The following is a 26,244-nucleotide window of genomic DNA, read 5'->3' as shown; positions in this document are numbered from 1 at the left end:
AATATGAATATTGTATCCATTGTAAGGGTATGTTTTTGCTAATCGAACTATGGAGACATATGAAAAGGTGCTCCTCCAAAGCAGAGGAACAGGAACATCAAGGAAGAAAAGGGTGCTTGGCCTAGCATCTGCAATCCAGTCAGCATGTTCAAGCACAGTTAATGACGGGTGCTTAAAATGTTAAGCCGTATGCATGACGCATGACATTGCAAGTGTTATTCAGAATGACTTCTGCCTTCTTCGGTATGCTGACACCCTTTTCAGAAAACATGGACATGACCTTCAAAACATGATTATATCCGCCAAAAATCCAAGCTGGGAAGATTCCTGCAAACCATCCGCAAAAGGTCTTCAATCCTAACCTTAGAGGATGCCATAAAACCAGGAAATTTCATGAAGTAATTGAAGCAGTAAAGAAACAGCAGGATTTGATAAAGATAAGAACTGTTACAAAACTCCAAGCCTTGCACTTAAAATTGGACACTCACTGTTGAAAGTGAGTGACATCATTCATTGTCATGCTCTTATGGCTGGAGATGACAACTTGATTAAATCCTCAAAAGCTTTTCAGAAGCTATATACTGCAAAGTGGTCGGAGTACATATCCCACTGTGCCTTAAGCACCATTAGTGACTTGAAATATAACAAAGCAGCCAAATTACCGCTCACTGATGATGTGACAAAATTTAACAAGCATCTTGACAAAACTGCTGAATCAGCAACTGCTGCATTGACGAAGGACACAACAGTGCAGAACTACTCCAGCCTTGCAAAAGCTGCATTGACCAAGATTGTCCTCTTCAATAGAAGACGTGTTGGGGAGGTTTCAAAGATAAAACTGAGGAATTTTCTGGAAAGAAACAAAGAAACGAACACCCTTGATGAACTGGGGCTGTCAGAGTCTGAAAAGAAACTCTGCAACTATTTTGAGCGTGTTGAACTGAAAGGAAAAAGGGACAGAAAGGTAGCAGTGCTGCTGACACCTGAGATGGTAAATGCACTCAACCTTTTGATTGAGAAGAGGAAGGAATGTGGTGTCCCAGACCAAAATGAATACTTGTTTGCTGTACCAAATTGTCTGACTTACTACAGAGGACATCAGTGTCTCAGACAGCTCGCAGATGAGTGTGGTGCCAAGAGGCCAGAGTATCTACGATCAACTCAACTGCGCAAAGACATAGCGACCACATCACAAATCCTGAACTTGAAGAGCAACGAACTAGATCAGCTTGCTGATTTCATGGGGCACGATATATCAGTACATAGACAGTTCTACCGCCTGTCAGACCCTACCATACAAAGTGCAAAAATCTCCAAGTTGCTCCTTGCACTGGAAAGGGGAAAGATGCATGAACTCAAAGGAAAATCTCTTGACGAAATTGAAGGTAATTAAATGTGTATGTTCTTCATGTAAAATGCAGACTTAAAGGGCTATATGTATGTGTTTAAAGAAATCTTGGTTTTACGGGATCTTCATGGGTAACATTTTACAGAGGGCTTCGTCACTGGAGTTTTATCGACCGTGCCTTTGTGAATCTTGTAGTTTAATAGTAAGTAATTAATTAACCTATCAAGTAAATACTTGAGTAAATACGTAACTTTGCTGTCATACTTATGAAGGTCATTCAGGTGCCGTCCATTTCTTTTGTTCAGCTTTGAGATGGTTCTACAGCTTCATCACAGTCCAGCTGTCTTGAATTAATTGGTTTGGACATGATTTTGAATGAACACACTTGTCTAAATATGGCCTTACAGCTCATAGTGCATATCAGAACAAAAATGAGATCCATGAGGTCAAAAGAGCTGAAGAAGAGCTGTAGCAAGACACAGATCTGGACAAGGCTAGAAAAATCTGCTGCATTTATTGTTTCTAAGAGCTCAGTGGTCTCCATAATTCTGATATGGAAGATGTTTGGGTCAACCAGTACTCTTCCTACAGCTGACCGTCCAGACAAACTGAACAACTGGGGAGAAGAGCCTTGGTGAGAGAGGTAGCTAAGAACCCAAAGATCACTCTGACTGAGTTCCAGAGATCCTGTGTGGAGATGGAGAAAGTTTCAGACCACATGAAAGGCGGGTTAGGGTTTTCAAAAACACACCTGAAGGACTCCCAGGCTGTGAGTAACTCTGTGCAGCCTTTTTATTTGTCTTTCACTGAGGAGAAGCTTTCATTGGTCCACTCTGTCATAGAGCCCAGTTTTGGTGCAGAGCTGCAACAGTGGTTGTCGGTCTGGAACTTTCTCCATCTCCACACAAGATCTCTGGAGCTCAGTCACAGTCATCTTTAGGTTCTTAGTTACCTCTCTCACCAAGGTTCTTCTCCCCCAACTGTTGAGTTTGGCTGGACGGCTAGTCCTGGTTGACCTGAACTTCTTCCATATCAGAATGCAATTTTTGTTTCTAGCTTGTCCATATCTGTGCCTTTCTACAACTCTGTCTAGGAGCTCTTGGGGCAGTTCTTTGAGCTCATGGATCTCATTTTTGCTCTGATGGGCTGTAAGGCCTTATTTAGACAGAAATTCAACACAGCTGGACTCTGATGAAGGTGTAGAACCATCTCATTTTTTGATATGAAGTTTTATGACATCCTCACCTTCAGTGTCTTTTCTCCCACTGCGTCCTGTGAGCAGAGTTCTGTCCTGGTTTTGGTGTTGAAGTAGCCTAAGTAATTCTGGCTAGTTTGCTGGGGTCACAAAGATAAAGCGTTTTGCTTCATAAAACAATGTGTTCAAAAGAGTAACACATTTGCATCACAAAACCAGTGTCCTGAAAAAAGTCAGACCTCACAATCACTTGGCACTATTTTCTCTCTACTATACTATGGCATCAAAATCGCTATTTTTAGAACACTAAGAAGGCTCGACACAACATGAAACTTTGCTCAGGCAGGAGAGCAATGGTGAACCGCTCCTCAAGCGTGCCTGTCAGGTCGCACTCAGGATCGACACTTTTTGCCTGCCATGACAGCCGCATGCTGGAGATGCAGCAGCTAACGTGAGCAGTTCAAAAACCTTTTTCATAAACTCTGTGTACACAAACAATGTTCTCAATGCTTGTGTTCATGTGTAGAGACCCTGGTGAAGCTACGGGCAAAGTTTCATGTTGTGTAAAGCCTTCTTGGTGTTCTATAAATTAGGATGGGTCACGATTTTCGAATTTTCGAATAGTGTTTTTTTTTTTGAAAAATCGATTTTTTTATTTATTTATTTTTTTTTAATGCGACTATTACTGTTCGCTGTCTTATTTCCCCCCCTTATTTGACATGCAATTCAGCTCCTAACCGCACGAGGGGAGTATCGGATTGCCACAGCAGTGTGAGATGGGCTACCAGCTAGTATGATGCTCTTCTACAAACAGGAGAAACATGCAGAGACTACTACAGTCATCAAAAAGTTCCGTGTGGAACAACTTCAACAAAATAAACGAAAATGAGGTGCAGTGCAAACTCTGTGAGGCAAAGCTTGCATATCACAAATCTACAACAAGTATGCACAGTCATTTGAGAGTGAGGCACGCAGGAGGTGGCGAGGACCGTGACGGCTGGGCACGTCAGCAGCGCGAGTCCCGTAGCAGCTCGCCCCTGTTAATCGATTACAGCGGCTCCAGCGCGACAACCCCTGTCTGTCACACGACAACTCTCTATTTTACGCGGCTCTTCTATTTTTGTCATGCTACGCTCCCCTACGCGACCCTCCAGGAGATAAAAACTACATGAAATAGTGTGCTAAAGGAGCACAATGTGTTTTTAAATGAATTAACCATTATCAGAGGTGATACGTGATGACTTTTTTTCATGCATTTACCCATGTTTATCCATGACATTGTGTAAATGTCCATGGTGGACATTTGAAAGCGAGTAGATGACAAACAGTACAGTAAACTTGTAGATAACTCAAATATATGTAATAACTTAGGTGGAAAATGCTTTAACATTTCATGCAGCCTCTCGGCTCTGCAAACGGTAAACAACCCTGCTGGCTTCTCTACGTGTCGCTTCCGTACGCAGTCAGTGGAGCCCAAATGAATACGCCGCGACGCTACGCTGTACGTTTGAAGCACGTGGAGCCCGGCCGTAATGATGAATGGATCTCTGTGTGCGTGGCTCCGGGAGGGGAGGGGGAGGGGGGCGATTATTCGAAAAATCGTCGAATAGTTACCATGATTTTTGAATACTGTTCTTGCTTGTGCTACCCATCCCTACTAAAAATAGCGATTTTGATGCCATCGTATCTGTGCCCCAAAGAGCTACCATTAAAAATTATCGTGCCTGAAAATGAAACTATGGTAAATCTTAAAAGTGCCTCTTTCGTCATAATTATGCATTAACCCGAAGGTTTGACTCATATTCAATCACAAATAAAGCCTTGGTTGCATTTTGGCTTAATAGATAAACTTGTTTTGTAGCAGGACAAAACATCTACAGAAAATAAAACATTTGAGACAAAAACAAGAAAACAACAACACAAAGACAAAAACAAAGACAAGGGGACACTCAACCCAGCACAGGACAGAGACATGGGCAGAAAATCAAGCTCACTGGTCATGGTTTAACGTGTGGTCTTTGACCCTGGGACTCTGATTCTATGGCCTGATGGCATGTGCTGAAGCTCATTTGCTCGGGGATGGGAGTCATTGAGATGATGACTTCCATCCCCGAGCAAATGAGCTGAAATAGTTAACAAATAGTTAAAGTTAACATGTCTGACTATGAAACAAGTGATGAGAGAAAGAGGAGAGACAGAGAAGCGGTGCAGCTGAAGTTGGACCCACAGCTGTAGCACCACCATTCATCATTCACTCCACCTCGCAGCTACAGCTGTGGGTCCAACTTCAGCTCGCACCGCTTCTCTATCTCTCCTTTCTCTCTCTGCCCGTTACAACTCCATCTGACAAAGTTGTGAGGTCTGACTTTTTTTCAGGACACCGGTTTTGTGATGCAAATGTGTTACCCTTTTGAACACATTGTTTTGTGATGCGAAACGCTTCGTCTTTGTGACCCCAGCAAACTAGCCGGAATTACTTACTTCAACACCAAAACCAGGACAGAACTCTGCTCACAGGACACAGTGGGGGAAAAGTCACTGTTGATGCACGACACTGAGGGTGAGGATGTCATACAACTTCATGTCAAAAAACCAAAACTATCCCTTTAACAAATAGTGAAAAATTTAACGGGGTCCGAATACTTTCCTTACCCACTGTAGTTCTGGGAAAGATAACACAAGTAAACAGGAACTGTGATTTTTCTGGATAAAAAGCACTGTAACACTTATTTTCCTCACCTGAATTCATTTTTGGTTTTTTTTTCCAATCACTGTAAGGTAAAAAAGAACACTGTTCAGTGATAATCAAGCTGTGAAGACATAATGAACTTAATCGAACTATGTTTTCATATTCAAAGGTTTGTAATATGTGGAGTAGAAAAATTATGATCTATCTGATGTCTCCTATTATTTAGAATCTGTCTATTTCTGCCGAACCTGTCAAGCTGCACAGAGCAGATTGAGCTGGACAGGAAACCAGATGCATAAACATAGTGTGTCAATCATTTTATTTATATTGGCCAAAATCACAATTGGTATCCGGGGCTTTATAGTCTGTACAGGGGCGTCATCTTCTGTCCTTAGACCCCATCTCGGATAAGGAAAAACTCCTACAAAAAAACCAAAAACCTTTTAACAGGAAAAAACATTTGGAAGAAACTTCAGGAAGAGCAACAGAGGAGGGATTCCTCTCCCAGGACGGACAGATGCACATTCATATGTGTGTACAAAGCAATCAACAATCACTGAATATACAGAGTTACAATGACAATTTCTGGTACATGTAGTTGTGGACCTGACACATGTAAACTATGGTAATGATATATGTAGTCCATGGCACTGACATTAGACTGATAAAATGCGGTGCCTGCATCCAGTAAATTTTCAAAATAATAGCCCAGTGCAGACATCCTGATCGTATTTTACATCTGCCCATCAACATGAGCCTATGTCATAAATGGGTGAAACAGGTCAGATTTTTTTTTACATGGTGGACTCATTGAGATCAAATGAGAAATGTAAATGTTGTAGTGCTTTCTATCCAGAAAACCCCAGCTTCTCTGTTTACCTGTGTTTATTTACAGGCCAGTCTTGCTTGGTCCAATGTGGTGGTGACATTAATGTACAATTCACTGGGCAACACAGCATCTATGAGTCTATATGTTGGACAGGCAGTATGTAAAATATAGCAGTATAAAGCAGTATAGGATGTGTGGGCACTGATTGAATTTATTATTTATTCATTGAAACTTAGATTTAATCATCATGGTGAATGAAATGGTGATGTATTGGTGGGGGGTATTCCAGAAAGTGTGTTCAATGAAAACTGACTTGATCCAGAAACAGAGATCACTTTCATTCTGAGTCAGTTACCAAAGTAACATTGACATAACGCTCCGACATTCAGATATTACACATGGAATTCAAATTAAAATCTATTCATTGTCTGTTGACACTGGGACACTGATGTATGGTGTAACGTTTTAATTTGTTTTATAACCAAATTAAAATACTTTCCATTAATTGTCCAGATGTCACAGATGATGATGAAGATGAGAGTGAGGAGGAACAAACCATTGATAAAGAAGCAGAGGTGGATTGTCCTCGTGAACCGAACGGTATGTATTTTGAATGTGATCTAGCATGTTGGTACACATAGTACATACTACTGGAAACTAGCTCTAGATACTCTCCATTGATTAATTTATTAACCATTCTATCATTTAATTTTTTAATCCTGTGTAGATCCTGGCCACTTTACAATGGCCGCGTTTACTGGATTCGATTGTTCTTAAGGACTTAAGAACCCTCTTAATAAATCCTTAATAAGGATCTTAATAAGCCTGAGAGCCCCGCCGGCGGGGGCAACAGCACCCCCTAAAAATGAAAAATGTCTCAGGACAGTTAAACAAGCACAAATATAGTCATATGACACACCATTTGTTTCCTATTCCTATTTCCTACTTAGTGAAAGCTCTTCTTAAGCTAAGAGCGACTCTGGGAAACATGGCCAATGTCTTGAAGTGTCAGGGCAGAATCAGAAACAACCTGTGTGTTAATGGTCCGATTTAAGTGTGATCTGATAAGAAAAGATTTTCTCAGACAGAGGCTGATTAGAGTTCAATGTAAAATGTACAGTATAATACAAATAATGTCGTTTTGGAACATTGAAGCATATAAATCTATTTAAGCAGACACCAAGAATAAACGATGAACAGTGGAAATGGCCATGACATACCTCTTTAAAGGCTACAGATAAATGTGAAACAGACATCTAAAGACACATTTTTGACTGAAAATCACTAGAACCCTGAAACTTTTCTTGGATCAGGATATGAGGTGTCAATACAATTTAAACCTGTCTGATCTATTTCTGCTTTCATTGAGCTAACTGATGTTGGCAATTAGTGTTTATTGAACCTGCTCTCTGGGCCAGGTTTCTTGTCCTCAATAATGACGAACATATTTACAGAAAGAATAACCAACTGTAAATAATGTTCAACAAATTGCATTACAAAATTGAACAAGAGATACTATTTAATAAAATGCATCTACTATGCTCTCCTGTTACACATTTTTCAGACATGGACACTCCTGACACAGACGGACTCCTTCCTGTACATAATGGTATGATCAAGTTGAATTTTAATACGTATCAAGTTTATAATATCCGTGCATAACCTTCAGGAGTTTCTAGGCCTATAGAGAAAGGTCATCATCATCAGATCAACATGTAAGGACAGAGACGAACAGAGACAAACAGAGAAGTGGGGTTTGTATGTTCAATTTGCACATGAAAAATCTGAATGGAAACGCTGGAAATTTGAAAAAACTTGAAATATCGCTAGAAAGTTTTTACGGTGGGAGTAGGTGGAAAAGTCAACATATTGATAAACGAAATATGCAGCCTTTTGCAGTAGAAACAGTTTTACAGATTACAGGCGTACGCATACAGGAAGTACATCATCATTTATTACAATTAGTAAACAGCTGGCACAGCCGCCTCTTACTCTGTGAGTGGCAAACAAAACTCCCATTAATTCTCATGGTTAGTCATTGTTTATATCTGGATGAAACATGTACTCAGCCATACTAACAAACAATTATGTCATCTTGTTTGTTTTCAGTACGCAAAGGCACAACACGAAGACCATGGACCAAAGCAGAGGAAAATGCTGTGCTGAGACATTTCAAGTCTCACATAGTTAAAGGCCATTTGGCATCAATGAAGGAGTGTTTGGTTTGCAAAGAATGTGAACAGCCAGCACTGAAAAATAGAACATGCCAAAACATTAGAGACTTTGTGAGAAACAAGGGGCTGACTTTTAAGCGCCAAAACTGTCATCCACACTGAAGAACAATGAAGAAGCAATCTGTGCAGCTAATAAGCAATAAATAGTTATCAATTCATGATCGTTATATATTATTAAGTGTAATGTTTTGAATGTTTTTAAGGAAGTTGCCGGTACATCTGGCAGGGGGACAGCCAATGTAAATCAGCCTCTGGCTGCAATTGGGTGCAATAATGTTTTTTTTTTAATATGTTCAATGTTGCACATTGTCCCGTTGAAATAAATGAATTGAAATTGAAATCTCTTAATTGTGATAGTTAATGTTCTTAAGAATAGTTACATCAATATGTAATGCTACACAAAAAAATTCAGGCTTCAAATAGACCCTGTGAGCGGTATCAGTTATCTTACCAAAAAATCCTGATAGGAGCACCTCTAACGTCTAACACAATTTTATGGGTGAGTAAGGCTCCAACAAAAACAACTGCTGCATTTGCACTCCATTTTTATGTTGTCTTTTAGAATATATCTATGGTGTCATACAACAGCTTGTGTTTGTCAAGTTTCGTACTCTTCCTCAACATGCCAAACTTGAAAGGCCTAGAAAACAACAGATGACGCGCAGACAACTCAGTTTCTTTTCCTTTTCCTTTCTGAATTAATTTTGTTAATTCAGAAGGAGGTTCAGGTCAGGTTGATAACCTTAAATCATAAAGGAAAAATACATTTACTGCATTATCAGCTTCCAGAAACAATAATAAACAAGCCATTTAAAACACGATTACTATTACTTTACGTGTTGTTAGAGATTTTAATCATGCAGCCCCATACATCAGTGGAGAGAGTAGACAGGAGTCCAGGATGTCTTGCGTTGAAAAGGTTTATTATGTTATGTTCTGATGTTCCTTTCAATTCTGAAGTGTCTGTCCTCTGGGGAAACCACACAGATAATGCCATAGGTTTGAGTCATGCCCAAATATGGGCAGATCCAACACATCTACAATATACAGAATTTGGTCTACTGGTCTATAGACAAAACATTGCTTAGATGCCACTCAGGACCTTTGTTCTCCATCCAACATAATATCAAACCTCTGATTCCAGTTACCTGTACCCTGTTCAGGGAAAACAGTCAAACACATATCTGGCCTTGGCTGCTATAGCAATGCTATTAGAATGCCTCCTGTTTTCCCCAAAAGGAGCAGAATCACTGCTTACCACTATCTCAAGGGGAGACAGTGTCTAAACCCAAGGTTTGGGGTGGCCTTGTCATGACTGCAAAGCCTAGTTTGACCCAGTGCATATTAATGATGGAAAATTCCTAACACGTGCTGCTTAGAGTAAACAAAAGATCAACAACAGATTGGCGTCTAACGCTACATGTACCGACTGTGTCTCTGTGGTTTCTCTCACATTGAAGAAGTAATGGTTGTCATTCATTCATTAATTTGTGATCCAATTATTAATCTAACCCAGATTTATTTGTCTATTCTCTTAACCTGAAGAGTAAGTTTTTATGTGATACTAAAAACTTGCAGGTTTGCATGTAATCTTTGAACTGACTCTACAGCAGCAACCAAAGCTTGCAGTTTTGGTTGCTCGCTGCTCAGCAGCCAGAGCAGGCTGGCAGTTGGCAGGCAGAAGGCTCCCCTGCGAGGGGGACAGCAGCAGAGAGCATCGGATGCAGGGATCAGATTGCTTTGACTTGTAAAATATGCTAACCTTGCTACTAACTTATTTTTTTTTATTTTCCTCGGTTGAGATGTGGTGTGTGAGGGGGAGGGTGCAGAGCAGCAGCACCGCCTCTGCCACGACTCAGAGCGCATTGCTAATGAGCAACTGGCGCTCTGCAGAAGGAAAGTCTTGGAAAGTGGCACAGGTTTTGTTATTTTGGCTAAAAACTTCATAACAACAATTTAGAGACAACTGCAAATGAAAATAGCTAAAAAGGATGATTGGAGTGGGTCTTTAAAAGGGTTTTTAAGACATTAAATATAGTATTGTATTCTTGTAGACCTTGTAATGTGTGTCAGTCCTCTCATACCATTACCTGGTCTGTGTATGTATGTTATATGTAAACAGACCTTGTAATGTGTGTCAGTCCTCTCATACCATTACCTGGTCTGTGTTTGTGTGTTATGTGTAAACAGACCTTGTAATGTGTGTCAGTCCTCTCATACCATTACCTGGTCTGTGTTTGTGTGTTATGTGTAAACAGACCTTGTAATGTGTGTCAGTCCTCTCATACCATTACCTGGTCTGTGTATGTGTGTTATATGTAAACAGACCTTGTAATGTGTGTCAGTCCTCTCATACCATTACCTGGTCTGTGTTTGTGTGTTATATGTAAACAGACCTTGTAATGTTGGTCAGTCCTCTCATACCATTACCTGGTCTGTGTTTGTGTGTTATATGTAAACAGGCCTCATAAACACTGTTGGTCTCGCAGACCACTATTTGTCTGACCCCGTAAGCCTGCGATATGTCACATATTTTTCTAAAAGAGAACTGATGATTTTGAAGTCAGATTTGTGTTCTGCAGATAAAATACAATTTTTTGATACGTCTTTTAAGTTCACCAGATGTTGCGTTAGGTGTGGTCTCATAAACCACTGCCATGCAAGAATCTGCAAAATTGGTCTCTTAAACCATGTATGCCTGTATGTGTGTGCGTGCGTGTGTTGTAAGACCAGTCATACTGTGAGGCCATTTTAATTTTCCCTCTCTCCCTGTGGACAGGTGCTGTGGGCCCAGAGCAGCGCCCCAATCCCTGGTGGCGGGTTCTTCACTTCTCCTCAGTGTGCATGTATGCAGTGTCACGGGTGATAGCTTAGGTGGTTTTTTTTCTCCCTCATTGGTTTCGGGCCTCTGTGGTAAGCCCCAGCCCTGTCCATTCCCCTTTTGGCCCAGTATTTCATTGTGGTTCAGACTGGTAATTCTGAGACTTTTTTAATAATAATCTGTGCAATAAAGGATATTTTTATACCTTGAACACCGTCTCCTGCCCAGTGGTGATCCGAACCTGTGTGACCTTTAGCCTCCCTACAAATAGTAACTACTTCTTGGGGCGAAATTCCCAAGGTGGCGTTGTTCGGCAACACATTCATCCCCACCCTCCACTTGCCACAAGACGAAAACAATAAAATCAGTGCCCAGCCTGTCCCGCAGCCGGCAAATTCAAAGCCAATCTGGCCTCTAAGTTAGCCACTTCCCTTTGAATGATAATGTGAATGTTTCATTCAACAGAGACAGCTACCTGTTATTTCCTAGAAAACCTAAAGAGCTTTTTGGATCAGGGTGGCTTTGTAGCTGCTGTATTTCTTGATTTAAAGCGTGCTTTAGACTCCATTAATCATGATGTGCTTATTGCTAAATTAACTCATTTCAACTTCTCAAATAGAGCCCTCTGCTGGGTGAAATCATACCTGTCGGACAGAAAACAGGCAGTTCAAATTGGTGATTCACTGTCTTCATACCTCACTTGTTCTGGTGGAGTACCACAGGGCTGAATACTGGGTCCTGTTTTATTCAGCCTATATGTCAATAACTTACCAAATGTCTGTAGAAATATAAAAATGCAACTATATGCCGACGACACTGTATTATACTGCCATGCCAACTCAATCCAAGAAGTTGCTGCAATACTCTCAGGAGCCATGGTGCCAATGTGCCATTGGCTCCAAAACTGTTGTCTACATTTGAATACAAAAAAAAAAAAAACAGTCTGTATGTTTTTCTCCCGACAGCCAACAGAGGGACAGCAACCATCAGTCATGGTGGGTGGAGAGAGACTTGATGTGGTTGAACATTTTAAGTACCTTGGGGTAATCTTCGATTCTAATCTTAATTTTTAGCAACATCTTAAAAAAGTCACAAATACAATTAAATTTAACTTATGAAATTTCAAACATATAAGACCTTTCCTGACTATGGAGTCAGCGAAGATCTATATGCACGCAATGATATTTACTCACATTTGATGCCCTTACCTCTTACCTCTGGACCCCTCTTCTGTTGGACACAGCTCACACACTTTGATGCCCATTCCTGCAGGTTTGTGGTCATGTCTTGCCAGTAGAAGGCTTTCCTCAGCAAGGCCTCCATCTTGGCCACACCCATGTGGCCTGAGGTGTTGTGATACTTCTCCCACAGCTCATGGGTTTTACTCATGGGCACCATAATTTTGGAAAGACTCAGTCTGGTATGGCGCTCCAGGACCCTACACTTTAACACACCTTCCTGGATGTGTAGCCGGCTCCATTCTCTTAGGTGGCGCCTTACAACAGGCAGGCTCATCTTCCTTTCTTCTGGTCTTAGGGGGTGGCCTTCTGTCACCCATTCCTTCACTTGCACCAATGCTGGCTCTTCCTCCTGCCAGTCCCTCCACTCGTTTCCAACATCAGGGGCAGTATCCAACTCCACTGCTGAAACCTGAGCCTGCTGTGCAGGTACCATCTCAGCCTGCTGGGTAGGTATTGTCTCCTGTGGCAATCTGGACAATAAATCAGCATTACGATTAGCGATACCTGAGCGATACTTCAACTCAAAGTCAAAATTTGCCAACTGGGCTGCCCAGCACTGTTCAGTGGCCCCTAAGTGTGCTTTGTCCAGGTGGACAAGTGGGTTGTTATCTGTGAAAGCCAGGAATTTGTTGCCCCACAAATAATCCTTAAACTTTTCAGTAACAGCCCATTTAAGGGCCAGAAACTCCAGTTTAAAAGAACTGTAGTTTTTGTCATTCCTTTCTGTGGGGTGCAAGCTTCTACTAGCATAGACAATTACTCTCTCTCGGCTGTCCTGCACTTGTGCTAGTATGGCCCCCAAGCCCCCTAAGCTAGCATCAGAGTACAAGTGAAATGGCTTGGAGAAATCTGCATAGGCCAAAACTGGGGCACTCACCAAAGCGGTCTTCAGGGTGTCAAACGCCACCTGGCGGTCTGGAGTCCAATCAACCGTCCTGTTTCCTTGCTGCATACTAGCAGTGCCTACTAGGAGAGCAGTCAGGGGTGCTGCTATTTTGGAGAAACCTTTGATGAACCTCCGATAATATCCTACAAACCCCAGAAATGACCATACCTGTTTGATGGTTGAAGGGATGGACCAATTTCTGTCTTTTCAGGGTCTGTGGGTATTCCATCCTTGGAGATGACACGGCCAAAGTAGGTGACCTTCCTCTGGAACAGGCTACATTTATGGGGCTGCGGTTTCAGGCCATGAGCAGCTAGCTTTTCGAAGACCTGCTCCAGGTGCTCGATGTGGGTGTCAGAATCACCACATCAATACACCACACCATCGTCTAAGTAGATAAGAAGAGACTCGCTGACCTGCCCACCCAGGCACCACTGCATCAGCCGTTGGAATGTTGCTGGTGCGTTGCATAGGCCAAAGGGCATCCTCTGGAACTCATAGAGGACCAAGGGGGTCGTGAATGCAGTCTTCTCTCTGTCTTTTGGATCCATCTCCACTTGCCAGAATCCGCTGGCCAAATCAAGGGTGGAATACCAAGTAACTTGTTTGAGACTGGCGAGGGATTCCTCTATCCTGGGTAGAGGGTAGGCGTCTTTGTGTGTAAGGGCATTGAGCTTCCAGTAGTCTATGCAGAACCACCATGATCCATCCTTTTTCTTCACCAGAACGATGGGTGCCACCCAAGGGCTGGAGCTTTCTTTAATGACATCATTGTCCAACATGTTTTGGAGCAGCCCCCTCAACTCAGGGTAGAGACTTGGTGGAATTGGTCTGTAGCGCTCCCTGCTGGGTGGTGCAGACCTTGTGGGGATTGAATGGAGGACTGCACTGGTCTGTCCAAAATCCTCGTCGCCAGCTGCGAAGACTTCCCTCCAACGCTGCAACAGAGAGTCAGTTTTCTGCTGTTGTTCTGTCGTCAATCCCTCACCTTTCAGCAGACTGACTGGATGTGGATCTTCTGTAGTAATGTGGCTTGCCTGAACATCCACCTCAACGACCCCTGGGTCCAAAGTGTTCAGTACGAGATCCTTTTCCCCCTGGATCTGGCTTGGATCAACCTGGAAGACATTAGGAAGAGGGCGCTGTTGAGGTATTAAGACAGGATAAGGGTTCAAATTGCACACCCTTATAGGGAGTGGGAGGAACAACCGGTGATTGCAATCACTGATGTGATGAGGCTCAGGTGTGTCCGCCTGCAGCAACATGTGCCTTTGTTTACAGTTTATGATCCCAGGTAAAACAGTCCAACACTTCCACAGTACACAATAATAATCACACCATGATGTCCATCGCTTTTGTAGCGCACAGCGATAATAAACATCAATAATAATCAATATTGTCCATTGCTTCATAGCACACAGCAATAACAAACATCAAACCATTTAAATAATAAACAAAATATGGAGTTACCCGATAATACCAATAAAAACCAGAAGGCAATGTTTTGCATACTATGACACACACAACTGATTATTTACTTCTGAATTACAGCTCACAACTCACACCAGCAGCTGATGCTGCTCCGGTGTAAGTGTTTTTGCTGGCTAGGGAAACATTCTGATGCAGTTTGCCAGCCTATTGCTCATGCAGTATTTGAAGATAATTGCAAGCACGGCCACTCTCGGCCTTCAATGTCCAATAGTCCACCACCAACATTTTCATCACATCTCATCTCGTCAACGAAAATGAAATAGAGATTTGGTCTTAGTTTTTATTATCAAGATCTGTTTTTTGCTTGCCATCGTCTCATTTTCGTCATGGATAAAAGGTTGTTGCCAAAAAAAATTTGGCCAAATTTTCATCAACAAAATCAACACTACATTCAAAATGTTACTCCAGTAAAGGGAAACTTTGATATTTTTGAACCATATTTTTCCATGGTTTTGTGTCTGAGTGACTAATGGAACAACAACTTTTGAAACTGGTCCAGTATTGAGAGAGACCTCCTGTGCAGTTGCAGCTGCACAACAGGCTGCAATGTAATTCTACTGATAGTTGTGCACCATCAAATAATATCCACTGAAAGTGCTAATTTTTGCCACGGACAGGCTCAGATTGTCAATATAGTGTGGCAAAATATCACAGAAACTCTACAAAGAAAAGAAACATTTTTCTGTATCTTTCGCCAGTCTGTTTGTCATTGTGTGGTAAAGTCTCACTCAAGGAGAAGTCTTGTTCTGAAGTTTTACAAGAGATGACTGGAAACATTTGAAAGGGTTGGGGAGAAGAGTAGTTGGAAAAGTTTGTTGTGCTGGAGTACAGAAAGCATAGCTTAGTCTTACCTGAAAGATTTCCAATGTCATGGCTGAAGATTCTCCTTGAGTGAGACCACCCAAACAGACCAGTAGAAGGCACGGAAAAACATTTCAATTTGCTGTAGGGTCTATGTTGTGAGACACTTTTAATAACAATATGAGCCTGTCAGTGGCAAATACAAGCTCTTCAGTGGATGTAAATTGACTGCGGACAATTGCCCCTAGGGATTACATTGCAGCCTGTTTTGTCATGCCATCTGCAGCACTCTCTCTCTCAGTTCCGGACCAATATAAATAATTTTCATCCTCATGGGTCACTTAGGCACGGAGACGTGGAAAAACAGGGTGCATGTTCAAAAATGCCAAAGTTTGCCTTTAAGTTAAAGTACAAAAGTTGGTCATGTGTTTGCGTAAAATGTTATTTTGTTTGTTTGTGTAAGTATGTAAAGCTGTCAAATATAGTGGAATAAAGGTATGACATTTGACATGTAGTGGAGTATAAGTGTAAAGCGTCAAAAAAATGTAAGTACTTAAGTACAAGTGCCTAGGTAGTTGAGTAAATGTCCATGTGTTAGCTGGGTTTCCTGAGGGTTTGCTCAGAGGGTGGGTGTACCTAATCTTAGTTGGCTGCCTGCAGCTCTGTCGATCTCACGCTGTTTAGGAGAGGCTTATCTGGAACTCCAGCTTAGATATAACACAGACACACTTCACACACACATACATATCTACACCTAGAGTTCCAACCATGACTCTCTGTAAAGACAGAAGAAGAAGAAGCAGACAGTGGAAGGAGGGCAGGGCACTGATGCGTGGACAACACTAGGCGAAGATGTCATAAAAGAAATAAAGTGAGGTTCCAGACATAAGGTTTTGAAAAAAAGCTGAAAAAGGAACAGCGGGGGAGAAGTCAAACCCCCACGGAGGGGCCCTGACTCCCTGCTCTCCCCTATTGACTCCCTCCCTACCCTCCTGTCTCTGCCTTTCGCCCTCCTCTTGCTCTGTTCTCCTCCCTTCTCTTTGACATGCTGTGTCTCTGTCTCACCCAGCTTAACCCTGTCTTCTACTCCAGCCTCCTTCTCTCTCTCAGTCCTCCTCCTTCATCCACTCCCGACCCGTCCCTCACCCTCTCTGTTTTTTTTTCCCCTCACCTCTCATACTGTCACCCCAGAAAGCATTCAGGATGGCTTATGCTATGCTGCCTCGCTGTCTTCGCTCACTAATACAAGTGTTCAGCGGATTAAAGGGAGAATATGTTGACTGTGCCATAAACCATTTCCATGGCTTTTGATCACAAAATGAAGCTGACTCCTGACTACAGAGGCTGAGAAAAAACAAAAAACATGACGAGTTCAAAACTAATTCTGCTGGTATTGATGAAATACTTATAGACATGTAAATATACAGACTCTAAATATACCCTGGTTCTCCTTGTGGATCAGGGATTGGGCCCAGTTCATTAGTTCAGCTTACATAAGTATGCTAACGAGGCACTGATTTTATTGGCCTCATTACACTGCAGAGAATTGGCCCGATAAAGGAGAAGTTATGTAAGAGAGGAGAGGGCCAGAGTTTAACATCTGCCCCTTCGTGGCATTGAGCCCATCAGGCACCAATCACCAGCAGCAGGCTGTATTTACACTGACAGAGAGACAGAGAGTGAGACATCGACAGAGAGGGAGAGAGAGAGAGAGAGAGAGAGAGTTCCCTGGTCAAATGCAGATTTGGTAGGCCTGTATGTGGGAGGGTGTATGAGTGTCTGCGTGTGTTTGTGTGATTCGGTTTTGTCTTCCCTTTTTGTGGCCGCTGCTTTGCCAAAGCTGAAATTTCATGGCTTGGGACTATCAGAGGTGATTCTGAGTGCAAAGCTGAATTATTTCTTTTTGTGTCTGATATAAGCGCCTTGGGATATATGTATGTGTGTGTGCGCATGTGTGAGTGTGCATTTCAGGGTATTTCACATGTTTTTCACCCCACAGATCTCTCTCCTGAAACATTTTGTCAGCCATTTATTCTCATTCCAGTACATCAGTGAACATAAAGGACTGTACACTGTGAAACAGAGCTATCCTTTTCTTTGCACACAGGCCTAAAAGCTGTCTGCGCCAACCCCATGCCTCAGCCAGGACGGTTGAATTAGCTGCTAGTTAAGAGCTGGTACCTTTTGTACTAGATATTATCACTAGATATTATCCCAGGCCTTTTGAATAGCTCTGGAAAATGGAGAGATTCATGTAATGGCCACGTTTCCCAGTTAAGAACGATCTTAAGACTTAAGAGCACAGTTAAGAACGTCTTAGCTAAGAATGGTCGCTAAGATAAGAGTGTTTCCCAGATGAGTTCTTAATGCCCTTCTTAGGATTGCTCTTAAGATTGCTCTTTAAGAAGCTCTTAACAGGAGCTGCCTACTACCGTGGTGATGAAACTAAATCAATCGATGTCAGGCAAATCAATCACACACCACTTAATCAGCGCATAAGTCACATACAGCGCTGCTACCTAACTCACCAATTCCCTGCTGCTTGTGTGTATGTGTGTTGTAATAATTCTAATGAAAAACTAAGATGATAAATATTTGTTAATGACATATTTTCATGATGAAAACAGGACTTCAACTAAATAAGAAGTAGTCTTGGTAAGCAAATCATGAGGAAATGTATTATAAACAAAAATATGAAAGACGGCCGAAAGGACAAATGAACTTAAGGACCTGCATTGTATCCTGACCACATTGTATCCTACTTGCATTCATCAATGTTGTGTCTCTGCTAATGATCATCTTAACGTGACCAGTTCACAGAAGGACAAAATTGACAGTTTTATGGGTATAGTAATCTACACTGACAATCAGACAAAACGCCAGGTATAAACTGGCAACTTCTTTATATAGAGTAGTGGGTGGAGCATCCCTTGATGAGGTTCCAGCTGAGCTCAATTACACCTGTTTGGAGGGTGGATGTGTTTCTGTTTATCCCTGACGCATGTTTTGGGTGTGGTAAACTATCTCATATGTGCATGCAGATGAGGGATATGTGTGGACAAATTATGATAAATGACAGTCATGACGATTCATTTTATTTGTGTGCCTGATGTACACAGCACATACAGGAACACACTTGTTATTCCTCATACCTATTTTTCATATTATTATTGTTATTTTTCTTCCGCCAGATTTTGGTAACTTGTGCCACAGCTTTGAGCGCACACAGGATCTTCATAAAACATATAGGTTCAAGATTCAAAGTGTTTATTGTCATATGTCACCAATTAATGCTAAACAATAGAATATTGAATATATAATAATAATAATATATAGAATATATAAGAAATAGATCCAAATATATACGGTGCACACTCTTTTAATATCTCCTTTCTTAGTGTAATATTAATGCCGCGGGTGGATCTGTGAGCGTTTGGTCACTAAGAAGACTGTTAAGAGTGGGTCAGCTCAATCTTACAACTCCTTCTTAGTGAAAGATCTTCTTAAGCTAAGTGCATCTAGGAAACGCGTTTCTTTCATGGGAGTCTTAAGAGAGTTCTTAAGAATCTCTTAGCGCTAAAATCTTCTTAAATGGATATGGGAAACACGGCCATTAATAACAGTAAATGACCTTGACTGCAGCATTACAGCTAGCGGAGTTTCATCAGAAACTCACCCTGCAGCAGAGAAAGTAATTATCTGCTAAGATGATGCTATGGCACATTTGTTTGCAATAAAGCTTTCCACACATTTCTAGTCAAGCACAGAGCTGAGCTATGAGGTCATATAGGCATGTATGGTGTCATTCAACAACATGGGGGTCCACAACATTCTTCTTGCTGGAGAACTTTCAGGGGCCCGTTGCACAAAAGTAGGATTCAGACATCCAGGATAAATGACTGAGCTGGGTTTAACGAATCCAAAACAAGAACGTCCAGGCTTAATTGGTTGCACAAAGACCAAGCCAGGATGAGCAGACACGGATTCATCAAGCCAGGTGAAACCAATCCTGGATCAGTGCACGCACGTGGCTTCCTCAAATAGACCCCGCCATCAATCACAGATTCACTGATTCACCGTGGCAACAAGAGCAGCGTACTTTTCCCCGGTGACGGAAGAAATCTTCATGGAGGCTTACGAAAAGGTAAAGGATCAAATCAAAAAGAAAGGCAACACCGCCATATATATATATATATATATATATATATATATATGACGGCATTGACGAGGCTGGATTCAACCTTAGCAAAAACAGACAACGGGGACGTAATAGAACTGGCCAAAGGGCAATTGTGCACGTCCCAGGGCAGTGCGGGGGAAATATCACATTGTGTGCCGCCATAAGTCTTCGAGGGCTACTGCACTATCATGCCAAACTGGGTTCCTATAATGCACAACACATAATCACATTTCTAGATGCACTTCATGATGCAGTTGTACAGGATAGACCAGAGCAGCCCAGGTTTGTTGTTGTCTGGGATAATGTTAGTTTCCATCGGGCTGCTCTGGTCCAGAACTGGTTCACCAACCATGATCAATTTGAAGTTGCGTACTTGCCCCCTTACTTGCCATTTCTAAATCCTATAGAGGAATTCTTTTCCACTTGGAGATGATGCGTATATGATCGCCAACCACATGCCCGTATGCCTCTTCTGCAGGCAATGGAACAGGCCTGCGGAGACATTGAGGTAAGGTTAATCCAGGGATGGATTCGGCACACAAGGGGATATTTTCCCCGATGCTTAGCGAGAGAAAACATTGCTTGTGATGTTGGTGAGATCCTGTGGCCAGACCCCAACAGATCCATAGGCCCACTTGTGCATAATTGTGTTTTTCTGTGTTTACAATAGTGTATTGTTTGTTTTATTTTTGTTTTATTTTTGTCTTTAACTGAATTTACTGTACTGTAAAATACACTACTGTAATGTCATGATTTTGAATTGAGTATTTCATTTTTTGGTTGTTGTGAAAAGGTGCCTTCTGTGGAACTGAATAAAAACAGTGAAAACAAAAGACTGCAGTGTTTTATATAAAGTAGACTAGTGTGTTGCTGCTGATCTGAAAGTGTATTCATATGATGCAAGTGGGTATCATTTTGTCATCAGAGTGACATTTTGACAAAGGATTGTTAGGTTTTGATAGCAGAGTTTCAATTTGACATAGATGTGAATGGTCTATTTCCCAGTGTTGTGTCTTACTTGCTTGTGTGTAGGGTTTTGACACAATGAGCCAAGTTTTGCAAAATGTGTTCAAGCAACGGACAAAAACTGTAATAACCACTTTTTACATCATGGCTGTGTCAAGAATGTCACTCTATTTATGAAGTTGTGATGATGAGAGCCTTTTCTCCTCAGACCATACACAGACCCTCAGGAAACACAGCAGGCCTATAATCATGCCCATGCCAGGACAAGGGCCAGGATTGAAATGACCTTTGGCCTCCTGAAAGCACACTTTCACTGTCTTCACCACTTAAGGGTCAGCCCTTTGAGGGCATGTGACATCACTGTGGCCTGTGCTGTCCTCCACTGCCTGAGAAAGGAGAGGGCCCCCAGAGTGCCATCACACATGGATTGGGACAATCCTGCCATCTTCCCTTATGACGACAGTGGTCGGCTGGTCAGGGACCAATATGTGTTAAATTATTTTAGTTAACATGCATGCTTTAAATTTCAGTTAAATATGTCCTGCAGTGGCAGAGATGCATGATGTGAATTTCAGTTAAATATGGCCTGCATTGGTAGAGGAATTTGTGTTGTTTTTTTTTAATTCAATTTAAATTGATTTGGCCTCTTATGTTGTTTGTGCTGTATACTGTGTGTATACAAGCTTGCAGGGAGGCTACTGCATCCATTCATTTGTCTGTTCATTTGTTGTGTATGGATTTGCCCTGCATTTATTCCAGTGTGCAGACATGCGGGGTGTATCATATACAGAACTTTGAATGTGTATTTATTCTTGTGTTGTATAATATGCTTTGATTCCGTGCTTTCTATCTTGTAGAGTCACTGTGTGACTTCAGTTTTGAAAGGAGCTGATGGTTTACTTGCTTTGATTTATCCTTATTCAATAAAGGAACATCATGCTACTCTTTGATGTGTATTTATCTTTATATGGGATGTGTTCTTTATATACAGTATCTCACATAAGTGAGTACATCCCTCCCATTTTTGCAAATATTTCATTATATATTCTCATGGGACAACACTATAGAAATGACACTTTGATATAACTTAAAGTAGTCAGTGTACAGCTTGTATAGTAGTATAGATTTACCTTCCTCTGAAAATTACTCAAAAGACAGCCATCAACAGCTAAACAGCTGGCAACATATGTGAGTACACCCCACAGTGAACATGTCCAAATTGTGCCTAAAGTGTCAATATTTTGTGTGCCAACCATTATTATCTAGCACTGCCTTAACCCTTTTGGGCATGGAATTCACCAGAGCTCACAGGTTGTTTCAGGAATACTCTCCCACTCCTCCATGATGACATCATGAAGCAGATGGATGTGAAGACACCTTGTGCTACCCCACCTTCAGCTTGAGGATGGCCCACAGTATACCACCACTATACTTGACTGTAGGCAAGGGACAGTTGTCATGGTGCTCTTCACCAAGGTGCCACACATGCTGAAAGAGCACCAAGACAAGTGTCCCTTGCCTACAGTTAAGTATAGTGGTGGCAGCATCATGGTTTGGGGCTGCATGAGTGCTGCCGGCTCTAGTGCATGATCGCCCCTCTTCGGAAACTGAGCTGCAATGCAGTTTTCCAACATGATAATGACCCAAAACACACCTAGTAGATGACAACTGCCTTGGAGGAAGCTGAAGGTGAAGGTGATGGACTGGCCAAGTATGTATCCAGCCCTAAACTCACCTGTGCACCTGTGGGCCATCCTCAAGCTGAAGGTGGGGTAGCACAAGGTGTTTTCACATCCATCTACTCCATGATGTCATCATGGAGGAGTGGGAGAGGATTCCTGAAACAACCTGTGAGCTCTGGTGAATTCCATGCCCAAAAGGGTTAAGGCAGTGCTAGATAGTAATGGTTGGCACACAAAATATTGACACTTTAGACACAATTTGGACATGTTCACTGTGGGGTGTACTCACATATGTTGCCAGCTGTTTAGATGTTGATGGCTGTGTTTCGAGTAATTTTCAGAGGAAGGTAAATCTATACTACTATACAAGCTGTACACTGACTACTTTAAGTTATATCAAAGTATCATTTCTATAGCGTTGTCCCATGAAAAGATATAATGAAATATTTGCAAAAATGGGAGGGGTGTACTCACTTATGTGAGATACTGTATAGTCTATGGGAAACTGTAAATTATCTAAAATCATCATTTATCTAAAATGATTGCAATTAATGATGACAATGTGCAGTGGGCAGTGGAATAACTATTGGTTACCATTTGTGGTGACTGCTGACTGAGATAAGGGATGAGATTAAATAGATCCTGGAACTTAGCCTGGTCTGGAGCAGGCTAGCTCCACAGAATAAATCTCCATGGTAATTTATGTCATAGCATATCCCGCTTTCCACTGTCCCGCTTTTGTGCAACCGGATCACAGATAAATTGAGCCAGGATAACCAAGATATCCCGGCTTAATCCCTTATCCTAGTTTTGTGCAATAGGCCCCTGATCTGAATATAATTTACAGAAACTGTTTTCTTTTGTTTTCTGAACTCCAGACACTGGGTCTCATTCATGAAATGTTTGTAAATCGATGAGTAGATTTGCACTTAAAAAACCTTGGTATTAAAAATGAACCCTGTAAGAAACTCAGATCTGATCATAGGCACATGTGTATGTTCATGGATGCCAATCAAATTAGCGGCATGCATCCGCTAGTCAGCAATTAGCATACATCCCCGCCCATGAATAGCCAGTGACCACCATCTCTGGAGGTGATAATCGCAATATTGCAATATATTTTTATCACAATACTCAGCATATCTGAACATATTTAAAATCACAATAATATTGTATCGTGACTTAAGTATAGTGATAATATTGTACCGTGGATTCCCAACCCTAGCTATCAGGCTCCTCATCTGTGGAACCATCTATCTGTTTCGGTCTGGGAGGCAGACACTGTCTCCACATTTAAGAGCAAACTTAGGACTTTCCTCTTTGATAAAGCTTACAGTTAGGCCTGGCTCAGGCTTGCCTTGGACCAGTTAGGCTGATACAAGTCTAGTGTGCTAGGGAACTTGCTATGATACACTGAGCTCCTTCTCTCTCTCTCACTCTCAGATTCTGAAAAGATGGTTCTTCTTTATTTGCTAACATTCACGTCCTATTACTGCATATCACAAAGTCAGCTTCTTCTGCTGAGCCTTTGTGCTCCCCTGTCTCACAGGTTTCCTCAAATCGCGCTACACCTGGTTCGTGGGTTGTGGTTGCACTGCTGCCATGGTCCTGCGTGATATCTATACTACTGCTGTTATTATACACATATGATTATTATTGTCACATATACTATCATATATTAAAATACTCATATAACACATATTCTATCAAAATACTATTATTATGATCATTATATTATTACTAAAATTGATGTTATTGTAGCTATTGTCATTCCTGTTTACTATGCATCTCTCTCTCTCTCACTTTCTGTCTCTGTCTCTCCATCTCTTAATATCTCATTTTGTCATATGGATCACTGTACATTTATTATGTTAATCTGTTCTGTGCCCACAACAGCTATTTCACCTCTGTCCATCATCGGAAAGGGATCCTTCCTCAGTTGCTCATTTTTTCCTAGTTAAAGGGTTTTTTGGGGAGTTTTACCTTGTCTGTTGTGAGGGTCCAAGGACAGAGGGAAGTTGTATGCTGTAAATCCCTCTGAGGCAAATTGTGATTTGTGATATTGGGCTTTATAAATAAAACTGAATTAAAATTGTATTGAATCCCCTTATTAATATTTTGCACATCCTGGACAAAACTGTAGAGTTTTTTTATTATGAAATAGCTATGTTGTACATATTTTTACTTTTTAAAAGTATCTTCATCATATTTTTATTGTTACTTTTCTATTTATGTTTATCTTCCTGAGTGTTGCAGTACATAACCTTATTCTTATTTCCTTTTAATATTTTTTGTTGTATGTTTAAGTGGTGCATCAAAAACTAAAAGAAATTCCATGTGAGTAAAAACCTACCTGGCAATAGATCTTATGGTCTTGTTTTGAAATCTTATTCTGAATCTTTTTTTTTTTTTGTACTGGGAGCTGGTGGGGTAAAGTCTATTTAGTGTCCCATCCAACTGATTTGGATGTTTGCGTTCTCACATACAGCTCCTCTGGGTGTAGATAATGTGTAGATAATTTCTGGATTTCAGTGCATGTGTGAAAGGGACTATATTTTTATTTTATAAATATTTACTCCACAATCAAAACCTTTGGTCCAGTTTGTTGGTTTCTACAAACTTACTTACATGTTGCAGTAATTGATTCTACAAGACACCATTTGCTGGCAGAGAAACTACACAACAAGCTGAAACAACACACACATGACTTATTATCACCTTATCAACTGCTATGGCTATTATGTGCAGCAGCGTGTTCTCTCTCACTCTCTCTCTCTCTCTCTCTCTCTCTCTCTCCCTCTCCCTCTCCCTCTCCCTCTGTCAGCCTTGTCTCCCTCCTTCCTCTGAATACTGAGCACCTGAGTGCAATCGGCACTCAGGTAGAAAGAGGAGGAGATGATAAGAGGGACAGGGAGGTGTAGAGACAGGGGCATGGCACATGACACACAGATAACTGCACAGGTAGTGAGGAGTCTTTTTCTTCCTCCCTTGTTTTTTTTTCTCTCCCCAAGCAGGTTCTTATCCCCCATGCTCATTCAGGTGCTGGAGTTTTGTTGTTTTAGTTAGTTGTGTTAGTTTGGACTGGAGATTGCTGGTAGTTATGTTATTCATTTCTATTGTTTACTTTAGGTTTAACCAGAGATCTATAAAGTACCAGAGACCCAGACCTGAGTAAAAGTACAGATACTCACCAAAAAAAAGACTTCAGTAGAAGTTGAAGTCTACTTTAAGCACCACACTCAAGTAGATGTATTAAAGGATTCAATATTTTTTGTACTTAAGTATTAAAAGTAGTGTATTTTAAGTAGTATTGTATTGAAAGTAAAAGTACAAGGATGAAGTTTTAATATGTTATGTAGTTAAAAAAGAAAGCAGTCCAAAGTTTGAATATCATATTGTTTATGGAATATCTTCAAACATTTAGCCTGAAGGACACTCAAACTTCCTTTGGCTATAGCAGCAATACAAGGCTGGGAATGTACAAGACGTAGTACATGTACATGGAGTCTTCAATTCACTCTCTAAACAAACTTAGAAGGCCCAAAACAGAAGGGCTAAACAACAATATTTTGACAGCAAACCATCAGGATATTTAAACCAATTCAGCACCTTAAAAGAACGCGCTTACATCACTTGTTAGACCAACCTGAGCTCTCAAAGCCCACGTACAAGTATTTCTGTTGTCAAAACAAAGCCAGTGATCAGAGCACTTTGAAACACTGAGCTTCACTCTTTGTAAACAAAAAGAGACCAAATATCTGCCCCTCTACCCTTCGTTCAATCCCTCCCTTCTCTTTCTTCCCTGCTTATACTTCTTCCTCAACTTATACTTATACTCAACTTCCTCAACTTATACTTCCCTGCTTATACTTCTTCCTTAT

General features: G+C 41.3%; 1 protein-coding gene across 2 annotated transcripts; it reads left to right on the top strand.

The window, feature by feature from the left end:
- Nucleotides 1–445: 445 nt before the first annotated feature.
- Nucleotides 446–8,464, top strand: LOC125885747 (uncharacterized). 2 transcript variants are annotated; one of them, XM_049571506.1, is made up of 4 exons: nucleotides 446–1,385; nucleotides 6,575–6,661; nucleotides 7,626–7,670; nucleotides 8,171–8,464. In XM_049571506.1, exons 1-4 carry the CDS (start codon nucleotides 527–529, stop codon nucleotides 8,395–8,397), a joined length of 1,218 nt encoding a protein of 405 aa, XP_049427463.1. In that variant the 5' UTR covers nucleotides 446–526; the 3' UTR covers nucleotides 8,398–8,464. The 2 variants fall into 2 exon arrangements, with proteins under 2 accessions (XP_049427463.1, XP_049427471.1); XM_049571514.1 differs by lacking the exon at nucleotides 446–1,385 and adding an exon at nucleotides 5,081–5,103.
- The last annotated feature ends 17,780 nt before the right edge of the window (nucleotides 8,465–26,244 follow it).

The sequence above is a fragment of the Epinephelus fuscoguttatus genome, linkage group LG1 (assembly GCF_011397635.1).
Source record: "Epinephelus fuscoguttatus linkage group LG1, E.fuscoguttatus.final_Chr_v1".
NCBI classification, from domain to species: domain Eukaryota; kingdom Metazoa; phylum Chordata; class Actinopteri; order Perciformes; family Serranidae; genus Epinephelus; species Epinephelus fuscoguttatus.
The sequence above is the reverse complement of the archived record's forward strand: the minus strand, read 5'-3'. Positions and strand labels throughout refer to the sequence as shown.

Coding starts and splice junctions, on each gene's coding strand:
- LOC125885747 (XM_049571506.1), top strand. CDS start 527: ATGGCTGGAGATGACAACTTGATTAAATCCTCAAAAGCTTTTCAGAAG. Junction 1,386..6,574: donor ATCTCTTGACGAAATTGAAG/GTAATTAAATGT, acceptor TTAATTGTCCAG/ATGTCACAGATGATGATGAA. Junction 6,662..7,625: donor TTGTCCTCGTGAACCGAACG/GTATGTATTTTG, acceptor CACATTTTTCAG/ACATGGACACTCCTGACACA.